The following is an 18,082-nucleotide window of genomic DNA, read 5'->3' on the forward strand; positions in this document are numbered from 1 at the left end:
TGTCCCCTCAAGCAAGGCAATGGGGCAGGAATGGGTTCAATACAGATGGGGGGCCCCCTGCAAGAACACCTTGCATTGTGTTCTCCTGTAAGTGTGTGAGACCTTTCCTGGAGGAGCAGGTCCACATCCCTAGGGTGGGTTTAGGACCTGAATCGCAGGGCTGGCAGGTCAGAGAAGCCTCACCATGCTCACCCTTGTTCTCTGCCCAGCGTTTGTCCTCCCCAAAGCGGAGATCTGTGTCCGTAACCATGTCCAGCCCTACATCTCCTCCATCCTGGAGGCCCTGATGACCCCCACGAGCCAGGGCTTTGCCGAGGTGCGGGAGGTGTTCTTCAAGGAGGTGACGGACATGAACATGAACATCGTCAACGAAGGTGGCCTGGAAAAGCTGGTGGAGGTGAGACCTGGCAATGATCCTTGCTGGCTGGTGGCCTTGGGGATAGCGGGGCCAGTCCTGCTGCCCTCCTCAGTGTGGACAGCACTGGGGGGCCCCAGGCTGAGAAAACACATGGGGATGAAGCCCATGTGGGTTGGCACGTCCCATCTCTGAGTGTGCAGAGAGGCTGGCCTGCCTCCCTGAGGCAGAGGCTGTCCTGCTAAGCTTGGCTTTATCCCCAGTACATGGAGAAGCTTTCCCACCTGGCCTTCCACCCCGTCAAGATGCAGTCGTGCTATGAGAAGATGGACCAGCTGAAATTGGAGGGCCTTCAGCAGCGATTCGATGTCTCCAGCACGTCTGTCTTCAAGCAGAGGGCCCAGATCCACATGAGACAGGTGGGACGGGGCCTGGGCTCCTCCTGTGTCTCCCCGGGCTGAGCACAGAGGGCTGGGGAGCGGAGGCAGAGCCCAGAGCCCAGTCTGGTCCAACCCAGGCGGGGATTTGGCTGGGATGTCTGCCCTGTCTCAGGGACCTTCATGTCACCGGTACCCAGGCTAAGGGTGTGTGATGGATCTGGCCATCCCCTTTGGTCTGGAGCCCGAGCAGGGAGGGAGCCCACGGGTGGGCAGCAGCGTGGGGCACCCTTCCAACCTGAACTCAGCACCCAGGCTTGGGCGTCACGGCACGGCTGCCCCTTTTCCACCGAGCCCACTGGTACCAGCGAGGCCAGTAGCCCAGTTCTGGGGTCTGGTCCAGCCAAATCTGGAGCAGGGGGTAAAAGGAGCCTGTGGATGCCATGCTGGGATGCTGGGGACCTTGCCAGCACGAAGGCTCATCTTTGTATGGCAGGGCCCCAAAAGAGCCCCCTGCCCACCCCCGTGGTTGGTCCCTTTGGGTCCCCCTGACCGTCTGCCTCTGCTCACAGCAAATGGACGATGCCGTGTACACGTTCGAGACGCTGCTCCATCAGGAGCTGGGGAAGCTGCAAGGCAAAGACGACTTGTGCAAGTCCATCCAGCGCATCCTCGAGAGGGTGCTCAAGGTAAGGGGCGGCAGTTGGGGGCTTCAGTGGCCTTACTCCTGGGGAAAAGGACAGGAGCGACTCTTCCAGTTTTAATAGAAGTCTTCTGGGGAAATGTGTCTTTATATCGAGATTTTCATGCATTTTGCTGGGATGTGGGGCAGGGGAGTGGGAAACCACCTGGAGGAACCAAGTCCCCTCTGACCACGTGCGTCACTGTAAAAGCCACCCGGGGTTCAGACTGGCCCAAAAACCCGTCTGCAGACAGTGGTGGAGGAACTGGCTCTTGCCCGGGTTCAGGCACCCTGAGAACTGGCTGGAGAGGATGTGAGGGGCAGAGGAAACTCACGCTTGTGCAGATGGTTGGGGGGTGGGTTGTGCCCATGGGCCCCAGCCCTCAGTGAGCCGGGGCTGCCCTCTCACCCTGCAGAAATACGACTACGACAGCAGCACCGTGCGGAAGAAGTTCTTCAGGGAGGCTCTGCTGCAGATCACCATCCCCTTCCTGCTGAAAAAGCTGGCGCCGACCTGCAAGGGGGTAAGAGAGTAAAGTTTGGGGTGGGGAGGAAGGACCAGCCCGCTCATGAAAGGGCTTGGAGCATCCTCCCCTCCAGTCCTCCCTGGCTGACTGGCCTCTCCCCTGCGGCAGGAATTAGCCAAGTTTCAGGAGCTGATCTTTGAGGACTTTGCCAGCTTCATCCTGGTGGAGAACACTTACGAGGAGGTGGTGCTGCAGTCAGTGATGAAAGACATCATGCAAGGTAGGGTCCTGCAGTGCCAGGGAGCCTGGACCCATTCAGCTCTGTACCCCAGGGTGTGGGGGGGTGATCCAGCACCCTGGAGTGGGTGCTGGGTGCTGGGTGGAGTCAGTGTAAGCTGAGCAGCACCTGGAGGGCTGGTGGTGGGTACTGGGGGCTGTAAGAGGAGGGGGTGACCCTGTGCAGCATGCTGGGGGCTGTGCGAGGAGCAGCTTTCCCACCCAGCCGTCCCACTGGCAGGGCTGAGCGGTGGGTGGGATGCTGACCCCTGTTCCCGGCTCCAGCCACCCCTCCCTGCACCCCACACCCAAGGGAGAGGTGCCCGAGCCTGGTGGGCGCTGCCCCGTGCCCGCAGCCCATCTGACATCTCTCTCGGTGCCCCCAGCTGTGAAGGAGGCAGCCGTGCAGCGGAAGCACAACCTGTACCGCGACAGCATGGTCATGCACAACAGCGATCCCAACCTGCACCTCCTGGGCGAGGGCATCCCCATCGACTGGGGCGAGGAGTACAGCGGGCAGCCCGAGGCCGAGCCGGACGCCGACAAGCGCCGCAGGGCCAAGCAAGTGGTGTCAGTGATCCAAGACGACGAGGGGGTGCTGCCCTACGAGGTGGGCGCCGAGGTGCTGCTGCAGCCCGGCTCCCCGGAGCCAGAGGAGCCGGACCCTGGGGCGCTGCCGAGCTCCCCGGATGGGGTGGAGGAGATCCGGGAGGTGCTGGCGAAGGAGAGCCTGGGGGACGGCGTCGAGGCGGAGGAGCGGCTGACGAACGGTACCGACGCCACGCGAGAGAGCCGTGCCGCTGAGGAGGCGGCGGTGGTGGCAGGGTCCGGCCCAGGGGAGGACCCCCGCCGTGGGCCAGCCAGTGAGGGGGATGGCGTGCGCCGTGCCACCGCGGCATCGCCCGTGCCTGGAGCTGAAGTCCCGTCAGGGCCTGGTGTGCAACGTGCTGCGCCGGCATCACCCATGCCGGCATCACCCGCGCCCGGAGCCGATGTCCCAGCAGGGGCCAGCGTGCAACACGCCGCCCCAGCGTCACCCAAACCCAGAGCCCATGTCCCATCGGAGGCCAAGGTGCCCCCTGCCACCCCAGCATCGCCTGCACCCCGTGACACCCCGGCACTGCCCGCCGGTACGGCTTGCCACCAGCCCAGTGACAAGGAGACAGGCGAGGAGGTGGCCCCCCCGGGCGGCGAGTGCAGCCCCCCGCAGCCCGTGGGCACGACAGAGAGCAGTGAGGGGGTGCAGACTGAGTTCTAGCCCCGGGCTCGCCCCCACCATGGACTGGCCCCGGTGACGCCGGGGGGGTTGGGGTAGGGGGAATAGGACCTGCTGTGCTGCTGGGGATGGAGAGCAGCGCCGCGGGAGAGGGAGGGGATGGGAAACACCGAGACCTTATTGCCTAGCCGGGGTGGGGGGGGGTCCCCGCTGCTGTGCAGGGCTGGCTACAGCCATGTGGTCCTACTGGGTCGGACTGGGGGAGGCCCCCGGCCCGGCATGGGGCTCCCCCTGCACTCTGCTCTGTCCTTCTGCCTTATTTTCTTCTTTTCTACTGAAGAGATGCTTTATCTGCCCCCCAGCGCAAGTGCCTGGGGCTGCCGGGGGGGCTGGAACCACCTCTGCTGTGGATGGGTGTGCGGGATGCTCCCGGGTCATCCCCTGCCCCAACCCGGGGGGGGGGTTTCCTGGGAACCTCCCCACTGCCCTCCCACCCAGCCAGCTCCGGGAGTGCCAGTGGGAGCGGGGGCCACGGGGGATGATGACAAATGCGATGGCAGCCAGGGGCACGGCAGGGGTACAGCAACGCTGGGTGGCTTGAACCGCTGCTGCTGGGGCGAGCGGTGGGCCAGGCGTGGGCTCACAGCACCCACCCCCAGCCACCCTCCCCCCGGGGTCTCCTAGCAGCTATTTGAGTTCAGAATAAAAACTTAGCAAGGAAGGTGACACTCGCACATCGACTCCAGCCTTGCCTGGCTGGACTGGGCTGCCTCCAGGCTCAGGCTCTCTGTGCAGTGGGGGGGGGATCCCAGCTCTTGCCCCCCGGAGCTCCCCAGCACCACACACGGATGATTTCTCCAGCTCTTGGGCTTTGCAGAATTTGGCCTCTGCGGTGATGGTCAAGCAAAGAGCTGGTGCCTTAGCAGTGGTTTGCCGGTAACCCCAGCAGCCCTGCCTGCCGTGGGGAGGGGGACGGGGCTGGTGCAGCCCCCATGCAGAGATGCTAAAGGGCCCCGAGCTGGTGGGGGTTGGCAGGACTCGTGAGTATAAGCCACACGTGTGCGTGCACGGAGCAGGGACCAGCACCCCGACACTCGCCTGTATTTTAGGTGCCGCTGTTTCTGCCTCTGAAGGGGGGTGCCCAGCCTAACCCACTTGGGGAGGCCCCCCAAAGTGCCTTGCTTTGGGAACTTAAAACCTGTCTCTTCCAGGATATTTTATTAAGAAAGTTATACAAATGTTTAAAAATATGCTTATAATAATTAATAAAATGGAAAAGCTTTATTTAAAGCCAGAGGAGACTGTCCTTATTCCTGAATCGCCCCCCTGGGGCTGTGCTGGAGGGGTAGGGGCTGGGGATCCCCCCTGTGACTGGGGGGGTGTCACATCCTAAGCCCACCCAGCAGCCACACAAGCCAGGAGCCGAACGACAGCTGAGTTTATTAAAAGGGATGTCCCGAGGAAGCAGCAAGAGGCACCCACAGCAGCAGCTTCCCCTCGGCACGGCCACACCGACGGTTCGGGGGCTGCTCTGCCCCCATCCCTGAAGCGCTGCGTGTATGGGGGGCGGTGGGGTGCAGCAGGACCCCCATTATTCCCAAAAGGCACTGTGTGAAAAGGGGCTTGGTGCAGGGCAGCTGTGGGCAGGGGTGCCTGTCCCCAGCACGTCCCCTTCCCCAGCAGGTCACTGGACCATTCCTGTTCCAGCCAGGATGAACCCCGCCCCTGAAAAGCGGGGGGAGAAGGAAATACCCGGAATCCCGCTGCTGTTATCACCCAGCCAAAGCTCCCCGAGAGCCGGGGGACAGCCACCAGCCACGGACGGGTGGCAGTGCTGGCCATGGGGCTCTCCTTCCCCAGCGCCTCCCCCCCCCCACGTCGGGCCAGCTCTGAGGGTCCCCGCAGCAAGTCCCTGGGGTGCTGCGTCCCGCGCAGCACAGGGACATCGACAGACCCAGCAGAAGTGACAGCAGCTATTCCAGACAAAGTAGCAGGAGGCGTGAAGCGCATCGTCCACCATCTCGGGGGGGTGGGGGGGTGCCTAGCCCCGGCCGAGCAGGGGGTACACCACAAAATAGCCCAGCGTGGAGCCCGCGATGGCCCCGAGGAAGATCCAGGCGTTGTAGGACATGACGGCCAGCATCACCATGTAGCCCAGCACCACCTGCACCACGTGGAACAGCGTCTGGCCAACATGGTACTGAAACCACCTGCGGAAGAAGATGGGAAACCCCATCAGTGAGGGGCTGGGGCAGCCAGCAGCCCCCCGTGGCCAGGAGCAACCAGAAATGGGTTTGGGGATGGGGGCTACAAACGGCAGTGAAGGTGGAAATCCTGCTCCAAAGGAATGGGGAGGATATTATTAAGAGGTTGGCAGTAAGAGCAGCCTCAGGCATGGTCTGGGATTAAATACAAGAGGAACAACCCAGGGCTTGGCTCCAATGGCTTGTGCTGGGAAGGGAACGCCTGGGCCAGCCCTGCTGAGGTGCCTGAGCCGCTGCTCGTGCCCATCCCCAAACCACGAGGATCCCTCCTGACCCACGGTGGCTCCTGGGGGAATGTGAGTAGGCAGCTGAAAAACACGCAGGGCATCTCCCGAAGTACCTGGAGGGGCCAGGATGCCCCTGGGGCCACCTCCCGAGGCTGGTACACAGACCTCTTTCCCAGGAGCCCAGTACTCCCCGACTGCCTCTTCACAGCCTTTCTCCCCTCCTGTGCTGACGCAGGGGCTGTACACCCATCCCCGAGCCCCCCACGGCCGGGTGCAGCGGGGGCCCTGCGGTACCTGCCCTGCGTGGGGCCGGTGTCCCCCTCCTCCGGCTCCGCCAGCGACTCCCGGCTGAGGCTGCGGGGCAGAGCCAGCAGCGCCCGCCGCAGCAGCATGGCCTTGCCCATCTTGACGGCTTCGTAAAGCATCGACAGCAGCAGGATCACCAGCACCGAGAGCGCCATCCCTGCACGAGAAACACCCCGCCGCTGCCCATCGCCGCGCCCCGGCGGGACACGGGGTGTGGGGGGCGAGGGGGGGGGGCACGGCAGGTCCCGCCACAGAGCGCTTGGGCACATCCATGGGATAAGGTGGAGGGAACAGAGGGCTCCTGGGGTCAGGGTTGGGCTGGAGCAACCGGCAGCAGGCTTGTGAAGTGTTGGGAAATGGGTGTGTTTAGCCCAATCCTTTCCCTAAATTCCTAGGGAGTGTGTTTTGGAGGAGGCTGCTCTGAAAAAAATAAGCGTCTTTGCGCTGACTCCACAAAAAGCCAGGGGTTAAAATATGATGCTGGGACAATAATTAAAAAAAAAAAAAAAAAAAAAGTGTAGAAGAAAATGGGAAGCTGAGCCATCACTGAGTGACTGGGGGGGGTTGGCAGGCCTCGGGGGGGATGATTCCTGCACCTCCCTGCCTGCTGCTCTCAGGCTGGGAGGACTGACCCCTGGCTGGGCATTACCAGGGCACATCCCTGCTCATCAGGGTAGGAAGGGGTTGGTCAAAAATGGGAAATACCCTTTGAGCTTTGGGCAAGTGGCGTGTGGAGCCCATCACGGCTCTGCCCCGACCCCCCCCATTGCAATAAGAGCCCCAGCGTTAATGCAAGGGGGGGAGGCTCTGATCTCCCCCCTCCCAGCCCAGCGCTAACACTGCTCCTGCCAGAAATGCAAAGCCACTGTTGGTTTCTCTGCCTTTCATCGCGGAATCCTAGAATGGTTGGGGTCGGAAGGGTCCTTAAAGGTCATCCAACCCCCCCCGCCAGGGCCTTTCCCTGGGCAGAGAGCACAGCTGGTGGTGGACGGACGGACGGACAGACGGGTGTCTCGGGGCCAGGCTGGGGCTGGCAGCCTACCTGTGGGGGTGTGGACGCTCCAGAAGTCAAAAAGCAGCACTGCCGTGTCCGAGAAGTAGAAGGACATCTGGAAGAGAGGCCAAGGGAAGGGCAGTGCTAGGAACCGGCTCGGGGTGATGGGGCAGCCAGGGGCTGGGGCACCCCCATCTCCAGCGGGTCCACACACCCCCCACCCCGAAGGGCTCGGCCCCGATGCTGATGCTCAGCCGGGGTTTTACCAAATGGTGCAATTTTTTTTTTTTTTTTTCCCCCCCAGTCCCTGAAACGGGAAGAGGAACTTGCACTGAAAATCACAGTCACGCTGACCAGGCTCAACTTGACTTCCAGCAGGACAAGTTTCACCTCCAGCAGCAGCTCCTGTGTGTGTCTGGGCTGGTGAGGAAAAGCCTGAGCTTACCCCTGAGGTAAAGAGAGTCAAAGCCAGGACTTGGTGAGCCCGGATTTGAGCAGGGAAGGTCTGTGGGAGGCGGACAGACAGCCTGGAGCAAAGGCACCCCGCGTTCCTCTGCCTCCCACGGCTCCTCTGGCACCGCAGGGACAGGCCGAAGCACCCAGAGCCACAAGCCTGACGATGGGTGCCAGGCCCAGGGACACCCCCCTGGCAGAGGAGCATCGGTCCAAACGCCGTCTGTCTGTCTGACCTGGGGCTGCTGGGACCTGTGAAGGCACCAAACCCCCTTCATCACCACACTGAAATAGGAGGAGCAAGCACTGCTCTTGTGTCACGAACCCACCTACAGAGCTGATACCACAGCTGCCACGTCTTGCTCATTTTACCACAAAAAATTGAACTTTTTTTTTTTTTTTTTTTTTTTCCGCCCCCCCTCCCTTTGGTGAATCTCTCTAGGTCGTGTTGGTGGGGCTCGTGCCCCCTCCTCCACCCCACCGACCTGGCCTTGGCCGTGTGTACCCGCCGTTACTGACACCAGCAAATGCGGCCGACGGGACCGGCCTCGGCCAGAAATACCAACCAATAACCGGGTGTCCGCACCGCGGACGGGCTCTAATTACACCCTTCAGCCACTCCCTACCCAAAGCACATTAACACGTGTAATTGGCTCACGCTTTTAAGCTTCCTTTGGCAATAGATTAATAATAATTAGCTTTTAAATGAAGCTGTTTCTCCTTTGCAGGCTTCACCCACAAGTCTGCAGTGCCCTGTAAGGTGGAGATAACTATCTGAATGGGATGCCCTTCGGAGGGACCTGGACAGGCTGGAGAGGGGGGCCCGGGCAAACCTCATGGAGCTCAACAAGGCCAAGGGCAAGGTCCTGCCCGTGGGTCGGGGCAATCCCCAGCACAAACCCAGGCTGGGTGAGGAGTGGCTGGAGAGCAGCCCCAAGGAGAGGGACTTTGGGGGGGTTGGTGGGGGGAAAACTGCCCGTGAGGCAGCCCTGTGCGCTCACAGCCCAGAACCCCCCCGTGCCCTGGGCTGCAGCCAGAGCAGGGGGGGCAGCAGGGCCAGGGAGGGGATTCTCCCCCTCTGCTCCGCTCTGGGGAGACCCCCCTGCAGTGCCGGGGCCAGCTCGGGGGCCCCCAACAGCAGAAGGACCCGGAGCTGCTCGAGCGGGGCCAGAGGAGGCCACGGAGATGCTGGGGGGGCTGGAGCAGCTCCCCTGGGGGGCCGGGCTGAGAGAGTTGGGGGGGTTCAGCCTGGAGAAGAGAAGGGTCCGGGGAGACCTTCGAGTGGCCTCCCAGGGCTTAAAGGGGGGACAGGGAAGGGGGGGAGGGACATTTTACAAGGGTATGTAGGAATAGGACAAGGGGCAATGGCTTTAAACTGAAAGAGGGGAGATTTAGATGAGATCTAAGGCAGAAATTCTTCCCTGTGCGGGGGGTGAGGCGCTGGCCCAGGGCGCCCAGAGCAGCTGTGGCTGCCCCCTCCCTGGAAGGGTTCAAGGCCAGGTTGGACGGGGATCTGAGGTCCCTTCCAACCCAAACCATTCTATGATTCTATGATTTTAGGGACAGGGGAACAGAAGTGACTGGCAGAAGATCCTCTCGCTGCACCGGGTCTCCCAGCTTGGGCTGAAGCCACATGTACCCGGGTACCCAACGTGGCCATGGCCCCTCGCTCCTCTCCTATAGCGATTTCTCTGGAGATAGCATCTTGCTGGGGGAGATTTGGTGTGCGAAGATCAAGAGGGCAACTCCTAAAAATCTCTGTGCTTTTTGAAAGAGAAGAATTCCAGTGCCAGGGCGATGCACCAGGCCCAGGGATGTTGGTCGGAGGGACAGGATCCTATCTTCACCTACCAGCCCACGCGGCAGTGATTCAGCGATGGCCCGGGTAAGGCTGTGCCCAGCTCCTCCTCTGCACCTTGCAGGTATTTGCACATACAGATAAAGCTGTTGAAAAATATCCTGCACAGCCTCTGCTCATGTGCACAGTGTTTAGTGGCTTAATCAGCTGCAGTTTGGGGGTTACTCTTTGCTGTTTGAAAAACCAGCAGTGCCTGCGTGGAGCAGTGTCAGGCCACCCGGTGCATCCTGACCTGCTGCTCCGGTCCGACTGGGACGCCCAGCCCCGCACGTCGGGACGAGCCTGCCTTCCTGCACCACACCGACCCTCGGCTTGAAAAACAGCACGACAGGCAGGACACTGTCCCAGCCGGCCCAAGCTGCTGGGACACGGTGGCCTGGGGAGGTGGCCCCACCCCGGGGATGCTTCTTGGGGCTGGTGTGAGCCACCCTCTGCGACTGGATGATGCTCTGGGGCGCTGGTGCCAGCAAATCGAGGGGACCCAGTAGCCTTAAAAATCGTGTCTGAGCTCATAACACGAAGCAAACCTGCTGCAGGGTGATGGGTTATGGCCTGTGCTGTCCCTTGAGCTCCTGCTGCGAGTGTCTGGTGTGGGCCTGCGCCCACGGCAGCTCCTGTGTGGGCAAGGGGAGGGCAGGCGATGGGACAGACTTTGGGGTGGGGACGCGGTGGCACAGGGGTGCGAGGAGCAGCCAGCCTGTTAGCCCACCCTGGGGACAGCTCGCCGGAGCCACCGCTGCGGGTGGGTCTGCCACGGTGTGAAATGGGGCTGGGGTGAAAGGGGGATCGGGGCGAAACAGGACCAGGGCGAAAGGGGGATCAGGATGAACCGGGGATTGGGGTGAAACGGGACCAGAGTGAAACGGAACCAGGGCAAAAGGGGGGATTGGGGCAAAATGGGGATCGGGGTGAAATGGGACCAGGGCAAAAGGGGGATCAGGACGAAACAGGACTGCGGTAAAAGGGGGAACGGGGTGAAACAGGACTGGGGTGAAACGGGGCTTGGGGCAAAACAGACCGGGGCGAAAGGGGGATCAGGATGAAACGGAGATTGAGGCAAAACGGGACTAGGGCAAAAGGGGGATTGGGATGAAAGAGGATAAGGGAGAAACGGGGCCGGGGTGAAAGGGGGATCCGGGTGAAACGGGGCCGGGGTGAAAGGGGGATCTGGGTGAAACGGGACCGGGGCAAATGGAAGATCGGGGCAAAGCTCCGGCGGGAGGACGCGGTGCCGGAGGGTGAAGGGCGATTCCGCGGCCTTTAACTAACGCTCGTCCGCAGCGAGGTGCAGGGTTTCGGGGGTGATTCTTGGGCGCAGCCCCCCCCACCCCCCCACACACACCCCCCCGGCCGAGGCTGCGGGGCCGTGCCCGGAGCGCACCCCCCCCCCCCCCCCCCCCCCCCCGCCCCCCGGCTCGGCTCACCTGCATGGCGGCGGTGCGGAGCGGCCCGGGGCAGCTCGGCCCAGCTCAGTTAAACTCAGCACAGCTCGGCCCAGCACAGTTAAACTCAGCTCAAGCTCGGCCCGGCCCGGCGCGGGCGCCTGACGCGCGGCGCGGGGCTCCCCGGGAGTTGTAGTGCGGCGGGGCCGGGCCGGGAGCACGCGTGGGGCGGGAGCACGGCGTGGGGCGGGTGTCCCCGTCCCGCACCCCTCGACTGCCCCCGCACCGCCTCCACGGCTCAGCCTCCCCCGGCAGAGCGGAGTCTGGTCCCGCGGGGGCTTCGCTTTCCCTCGGCTCCTCGCCCCATCCCTCCCTCCCTCCCTCCCTCCCTCCCCACCCATCACAAGCACCGGGCCCCTCGAAGTGCCCACGAGTGTTTCAGCTGGGTTTCCCCCCCCCCCCCCGCCCCCGGCATCGCTTGAGGGATCGCAACCCCAGCTGCAAAATACGGAAGGTATTTTGTTCCCCAGCCTTTCCCCGAGAGAGGCAGCGCAGGCTGAAGGGGAACTTTGCTTCCCAGATGCGGCTTTATCAAGAGCACACAGGTGCCTGCTGCTCGCGGGCACACTGGCCATCGGGGACACTGGCCATCGGGCATGCTGGTCATCGGGCACGCTGGCCATCGGGGACACTGGTCATCAGGGACACTGGTCATTGGGGACACTGGCCATCGGGGACACTGGCCATCGGGGACACTGGCCATCGGGCACGCTGGCCATCGGGGACACTGGCCATCGGGGACACTGGCCATCGGGCATGCTGGTCATCGGGCACACTGGTCATCGGGCACGCTGGCCATCGGGGACACTGGTCATTGGGGACACTGGCCATCGGGCACGCTGGCCATCGGGGACACTGGCCATCGGGGACACTGGCCATCGGGCATGCTGGTCATCGGGCACACTGGTCATCGGGCACGCTGGCCATCGGGGACACTGGCCATCGGGCACGCTGGCCATCGGGCACGCTGGCCATCCCCGTTACACCAGGGAGCAGGAGGAGCGAGCGCTGGAGCTGCCCCTGCCTCAGTTTCCCCAAGTGCAAACAGGTGTTGATGCCCACAAAGGCACCCGGTGACTGCCAGCGTGTAACTCCCTGCTTGAGAAGGGAATATGGGGGTGCAGGCAAAACCCCACTTTTGGTAGCAAGTGTGTTTTTCTTTATGACCAGAGGGGTGGAATTGGGAGTTATTCAGGGTGCGTGTGCTGCTTAAATTAATAAAAAAATAAACCCACCAACGTGCAGCTTCTCTTTAAAATGTTTCCTCAAAAGTTGCCATTGAAAATGCACCCACAATTTTTTTGGCAGCTGCAGCTCCTCTGGGTCATGGCCAGCATAGCCAGGGGCTGAGGTGAGGTGTGGACTGTGCGTGCCGCTTTCCTCCTCTGCAAAAACCCAGTGGAAAATGCTGCTAAAATGAGCAATTTGTGCAAAAAAAAAAAAATAAAAATAAAAATAGAAGTACTCTGCCCTGAAAAATGTTGTGACTGATGTCACTAACAGTCTGCTCTGCTTCTTTCCACAGGATCTAACATGTTCCTTGAATTGGAATTTAAATTTTCCTTTGCAATTTGCTGCACAGGGTGTCTATCACCAGCACCCGCGGGATGTTCCAGACCCCGGGTGCTGCCTGACCCCCTCCCCGCGCTGCGGGCACTGGGCAGTGAGTGGGAACTGGCTGCTCCCCCGCCAGCTCGACCACAAATGGCTCCTCTTCCCCTTTCACCGCCCTGCGCGAAGGGGATCGGGGTTTTGGCTGCACCCGTGACAACGCGCCTGCGTGTCCCCACGGCTGGCTGTGAGCAAGGGGACAGTGCCGGGGGGGGGTCTCACAGGGGTGGAGGCAGCTCTGGGGTGGGGGGGAAAGGCCCACAGGCAGGGCCAGGACTGGCATCATGCCCTCGCAGGGCAGAGCCGGGGGGTGGTTTTACAGGAGGGGTGCCCCACACCACACCCAGCATAATGCGGCAAATAGAAATTAAACGCAAGCGTGGAAAAACCCTTTTTCAAAGGCGCTCAATCCCTGCCTGGAAGTGTCTGCTGGCTGAGCGCTGCCCCCGTGCCCCCCCCTTGGCCAACACGGCTGGTGACACACACCGAGCACAGCAGGGACGGCTGCTGCCCCCCACTAAAAGGCGCTGCACCAGGGACCGAGCTAGCAAAGAGCACTATGGCTTGCCCACACAATTTGGCATTGCTTCAACCGCTCCCTAGGGACTGTGGCCCCCCCAAAAGCTTCACTTGCTGCATTCCTCGACCCCCGCGCAGGGTACGGCCTGGCTGCTGCAGTGCTCCACGGGCATTGGCATCGATGCCCAAGCTCACCCGGACACGATGAGGACAGCCTGGGCACACGGGCAAGCTCTGCATGAGAGCCCAGGCAGTGAAGGGTGCTGAGAAATCCAGGGGTGCAGCACAAAGGCAGCTGAGATCTGGGGGTCTGGGCTGTGCACCAGAGAAACAGGGGTGCTACACTATAGCTCAGGTGCCACATAAAAAACCCTCTGCCCTCGGGACTCACCCGTACCCGCCAGTGATTGCGGGACAGTTAGAGGCAAGGGAAACAGTGCTGGGACCAATCAAAATAAAGCAATAAGTAACGGTGCTGCAGCACAGGAGTCAAAAAGCTTCAATTCCCACCCCTGCCCCACCAGAGCGACGCTGCCCTGTAGCACAGCCTTGCTATAGCACCCAGCTCCACACCTCTAAAGGCCCTCTGACCCCCGCGTGAGGTGCAGACCTGAAACAGAGCCAGACCTGGGGGGACGGGTTTGCATTTTTCACCTCTTTTCGGTCCCTGATGCCTGGCTGGGCTGGAGCCGTGGGGGGCTCACCCCAGCCGGGGGCAGGAGCCTGCAGTCCCTTCGCTCCGCGGTGAGCAGGCAGCACAGCACGGACCTGCCCGCCGGGGCTGCCAGGATTCCCTGGCGCTGCTTCTCAGCCTGGTCCCGCCAGGATGAAGCTCCAAGCAAGTTGCACTTGACCGAGGCAAAGAAAAGCCCCTTTCCTTCCCCTTCTCCCAGGATGGTAGTGGTTTCGCTTGTTGCCTTTTTCTTTAGCAAACAGTTCCCAGTGGTCATAATTGCACGAGCCTCCCCTAATCAGTCATTACAGTCACCCTTCTCATATATATATAATATATATAATTTATAGAGAAATTACTTTTGTAAACAATATTCTTCTACTCCAGAAGGAAGTGTAGTCCGTGGCATAATGCAGCTACAAACATGTATCTCAAAAGAGGACCAGCAGCTCTGGGGGGTGGGTGGGAGCCCCGTGCCACCCCCAGCCTCCACATGTCCCCAGCGGGATGGGTCTTGAGTGCAGAGGGAACCGGCTGGCTCGGTTTGGGTGTCACCGGTTTCAGCTGAAGCAAACTGGTCCAACTGTGAAACCAAACTGGTGTGAGGTGTCACCGTTGTGAAAGACAGCCAGGTCCCGCAGGGGCAGCAGGGAGAGCTCCTCTGTGGTGAACTGGAAGATGGTGTCGGTGATGGAGGATTCATTGTCCAGCTGAAACGAGCACCGGAGGCAGCTGAGCGGCACCAAAACCCTCGGCTGGTGGGCCTGAAGGACCCTCTCTGAGCACCCACTGTCCCTGCACTAATTGCTCCTTGACGGGCTCTATCCCCAGCCCTTCACAGCTTCTCCAGAGAGGGGGCTTCCCCCGTGTCCCCTGGAACCCATCCCATCCCCTGACACGTCCCACCCTGCTCCCCAACACCAGGGCAGCCCCTTGGGCCCGGGGAGAGGATGTTCCCCAACCCCATCCCGCCGTGTAAAGCCTCATCCACCAGGTCTATCCCGAACCCTGGGGGTGCAACCATGTGCCGAGGGGCTCTGCAAATGTCGGGGGGCTTTTCCAGGCATAGAAAAGGGTCCGGCCACAGCCAGGCTTACCACGCAGCCTTGCAGGCTGGCTGCATAGCTTTGCTCCCGGGAGTCGGCCAGGAAGTGAATTTCCTTCTCTGGCTGGGGCTGGCCCTGCTCGGGGGCCGGTCTGCAGGAGTAGGAGATCTTTTGGGTGGCCAGGCTGCTGTGCAGGCGGAGGAAGCGGAGCTGCACCGGGCTGGCCCCTGCGTACTCCAGCTGCAGGGGCAACGAGGGAGAAAACCAGGTAGCGGGGGCTGCTTGGAGGGGTTTGTGCTCCCCAGCCCAGTCAAAGCTGGATTCAGTCGCCTGCTAAAGCTCTGGTTTGGATTTTCTTGCAGGAGGTGTCACATCCCACTGCGCAGAGCCAGTGGGACCCTGTGCGTGGGCACTGCCCTGCCACAGCGGGACAGGCACTAGGAGAACCCCGACCCCATGAGATGGGCTTCGTGTCCCCTTGGCTGTCCCGGCTGGGCACTCACCAGGAAGCCCCCAGGCAGGGTGCTGAACCACTCAAAGGTGTCCTCGGAGGTGTAGGTGCTCAGCCAAGCCTTGATGGGGATCTGTGGGGAGTGGGGACCATGTCACCCTGTCCCAGCAGGGGACAGTGGCACCACCAGGACAAGGAGCCAGCTATACCGGCCCATGCATGTGATCCGTCCCTGCAGCCTGGTCACTCACCGTGACCAGGATCCTCACCCCAAACTGCTCCAACATCTCCCTGCGATGTCAGCGGTCACCACGCCAAGGAACCAGCCACACTGTCCCTCTCCAGCCCCACTAACCCCTGTCCTCGCCCACCCCGAGGGCTAACGTGGGGCTGAAGCTGCTCCTTGAAAGCCACCCCCATACCTGGTTGTGGACGGGGGCTATGCAGGTCTCACCCCCTGCTGTGAAGTTGCAGAAGGCCACCAGTGCGTCCTGGGCGCTGCCCTGGTTGGGGTCAATGTAGTATTGCCCTGGAGAGAGGCAGAGGGGAGCTCCTGGCACCTGTTTTTTGGCACAGGGAGGATGCAACATGGTGCCACTCCACGTCAGCTCGTGGCACATCCCTGGCTGCAACCTCCACCCTCCTGGGATGCAGCCTGGCTGCCATCCTGTTCCTCCAGGGGTGCCCATGAAACCCAGTTGAACTCATACCCCAAACCCTCATCCCTTCTTAATAGCAAAGAGCTGCCCTCCCCCCCACCCCGATGTTGGCCAGTGGGGAGGACTGGCTGGATCCAGGGCCAACGTCGGGGGTCCCCATGTGCACCCCAGTACCGTCGGGCAGGCTGGGGTGAGCCAGCAGCAGCTCCTTGCAGGTGGCTGCCGGGTTGGTTTTGGTGCCGTTGGGATGCTCAATGAGGGCTTGCAGCTCCCGGCTCAGGGTGTCCAGCAGAGCCCAGACCGCGGTGTAATTCAGGTGGTTGGAGGGATAAATTAGGTGCTAAAAGAAAAAGGGGGGGGCTATAACCAAGCTGACATTAGCCCCCTCCTTCTTATATTGGTCAGGAGTGTCATCAGGTGCTCAGGGAGGTGATGGGACATGCAGGGGATGAGGACAAGCATGGTGGGAGAGGGATTAACCATATCTGCTTGCTCTTTGTGCAAGGACCTTGGTCCTTGTGCACAGAGGGCCTCAGAAGCAGCAGGATACGGGACAGCATCGCTGTCAGCCCCTTCCCTCCCTGGGTGGCACCCACCAAGGCGGGGATGGGAAACCCTCACCCCAATGCACTCACCTGCAGCTCCTCCCCAGACAGCACCAGCGCGGGTCCGCTGGGACCAGGGGGCCCGGCGAGACCCTGGGTGACAATGACAATGCTGGTGACACTGGCTGCTGCCCGTGAGCCCCCCACCCCCCCCCCCCCACGCCATGCTCGCAGCTCCTCCAGCGGTGCCAGCGGCTGGCCATCCCCGTGGCACGGCACGGCACGGCATGGCGTGGTGGGACCTCGCTGCCGAATTTGGGGGAGCAAGGGACCCAAATTGTGGCACAGGGGGTGGCAGTGGCTCCACTTACCGGCAGGCCCGGCAAGCCCCTGGGTCCCGGCAGCCCCGGGAAGCCTTTCAGCCCCTGCCAAAGGACGAGGCAGAGGAGGGAAGAAAAGCAAAGTGGTGAGATGCTGCTGTGCTGAGCTGCACCCCAGGGTGCCCCGTGGGGCCACCCTGCACCCCGGGGAGAGGCCAGGAGGGGAGGGTGCCCTGCGGGAGGGCTGAGCCTGGCTCCAGGAGCTCCCCCCTACTTACTTTGGGTCCAGACAAACCCTGGAAGAGAAGGACAAGGCCCAGCTAAGAGGGCGGCAGGCAGGATCAAAGCCCCATCCCAGCGTTAACCCCTGCAGGGCCAGGAGCAAACCCCAAACCTGCAGGGAGAGCGAAGGACTCACCGGTGTCCCAGGGATGCCAGGGTGTCCCTGCGGGCCAGGGGGGCCAGTGTTACCCTGAAAATACACCGGAGGAGGTCAGGGCACTGCACAGGGCATCCCCCCAGCCCTATGTATTTCTACAGCCCAGGTGAATTTTGCATGGAAAAATGAGGAATTCAACCCAAATACTCATCTCAGTTCCTGATGTCCCCCTCCACCCTGCCATTACCTGCTGTCCCTTGGGTCCCAGCCTCCCAGGACTGCCATGGGGTCCTGGCTTGCCCTAGGATACATGGAAGTTGTTACACAGGGTGACGAGGGACCAAGGGGAGGGAGGAAAAGAGCAAACCCCTTCACGCACCTTGAAGCCATCATCCCCTTGCTCGCCCAGGTTGCCCATGCTGCCCTTCTCACCCTAGGAGAGAATCAGGGAGAGCTTTGGTGGCAAAGAGGAGGGTAGAAACCCCTCAGAACACCAGCCTGGGCAGAGGAGCTCTGCCCCAGAGGGTGGGCATCGGGAACCCGGCTCTAGTTACTCCATCAGTGGTATTTCACCGGGTAGGCAATGGAGGTTTTCCTTGCTGCCTGAGCCTGGCAGGAGATACCTTCCTGGGGACATTTCCCAAGGCCAAACGTCTCCTGACCTCCAGCAAGTGACTGGAAATGGGAAATTTCCAGTTACGGCTGGCTGCAAAATTTCTGAAAAAAACCACCATCCTTTTGGTTTTGATTTCCCCATATTGCTGGGGGAGGAGGAAGCTTGACGGAGCGCCTGCCTCCCCTGCTCAGCTGCAAAGGCAAAACTGAAAGTATTTTATCCCAGACGAAAATGTCATTCAAGGAAACCTCAGAAGTTCTCAGAGGGGTTTTTTTTTGAGAAAATAGAGGAAGTTTCTTGTGTGCTGAAATGTGGTGGAGCAGAGGAATAAACCCCAGCACAGCAG

General features: G+C 61.5%; 3 protein-coding genes across 5 annotated transcripts in view; 1 reads left to right on the top strand and 2 right to left on the bottom strand.

Annotated features, from left to right (window-relative positions):
* Positions 1–3,575, top strand: part of NIBAN2 (niban apoptosis regulator 2) — a 30,377-nt gene extending 26,802 nt beyond the window's left edge. Inside the window, exons 9-14 of the mRNA XM_032999561.2 lie at positions 210–397; positions 619–774; positions 1,305–1,421; positions 1,831–1,938; positions 2,050–2,161; positions 2,544–3,575. Coding sequence (XP_032855452.2) covers positions 210–397; positions 619–774; positions 1,305–1,421; positions 1,831–1,938; positions 2,050–2,161; positions 2,544–3,415 — 1,553 coding nt within the window. The 3' untranslated portion in view covers positions 3,416–3,575. The remainder of the gene's footprint in view (positions 1–209; positions 398–618; positions 775–1,304; positions 1,422–1,830; positions 1,939–2,049; positions 2,162–2,543) is intronic.
* Positions 3,576–4,794: 1,219 nt separating this feature from the next.
* Positions 4,795–11,100, bottom strand: SLC31A2 (solute carrier family 31 member 2). The gene is made up of 4 exons (XM_042786557.1): positions 10,900–11,100; positions 7,213–7,279; positions 6,159–6,327; positions 4,795–5,583 (listed from the first exon to the last, which is right to left on the bottom strand). The coding sequence occupies exons 1-4, from the start codon at positions 10,903–10,905 to the stop codon at positions 5,415–5,417; spliced, it is 411 nt and encodes a 136-aa protein (XP_042642491.1). The 5' UTR covers positions 10,906–11,100; the 3' UTR covers positions 4,795–5,414.
* Positions 11,101–14,043: 2,943 nt separating this feature from the next.
* LOC116963432 (collagen alpha-1(I) chain-like) overlaps positions 14,044–18,082 on the bottom strand; it is a 97,494-nt gene continuing 93,455 nt past the window's right edge. For all 3 annotated transcript variants that reach the window (XM_042786554.1, XM_042786555.1, XM_042786556.1), the window contains 11 exons: positions 17,500–17,553; positions 17,368–17,421; positions 17,160–17,213; positions 17,020–17,037; positions 16,793–16,846; positions 16,512–16,574; positions 16,051–16,216; positions 15,640–15,746; positions 15,270–15,350; positions 14,818–15,006; positions 14,044–14,430 (listed from right to left, as the gene is read on the bottom strand). In XM_042786554.1, coding sequence (XP_042642488.1) covers positions 14,281–14,430; positions 14,818–15,006; positions 15,270–15,350; positions 15,640–15,746; positions 16,051–16,216; positions 16,512–16,574; positions 16,793–16,846; positions 17,020–17,037; positions 17,160–17,213; positions 17,368–17,421; positions 17,500–17,553 — 990 coding nt within the window. In that variant the 3' untranslated portion in view covers positions 14,044–14,280. The remainder of the gene's footprint in view (positions 14,431–14,817; positions 15,007–15,269; positions 15,351–15,639; positions 15,747–16,050; positions 16,217–16,511; positions 16,575–16,792; positions 16,847–17,019; positions 17,038–17,159; positions 17,214–17,367; positions 17,422–17,499; positions 17,554–18,082) is intronic.

This window comes from Tyto alba, unplaced genomic scaffold, assembly GCF_018691265.1.
Source record: "Tyto alba isolate M040663 unplaced genomic scaffold, T.alba_DEE_v4.0 Super-Scaffold_11, whole genome shotgun sequence".
Classification (NCBI taxonomy): Eukaryota; Metazoa; Chordata; class Aves; order Strigiformes; family Tytonidae; genus Tyto; species Tyto alba.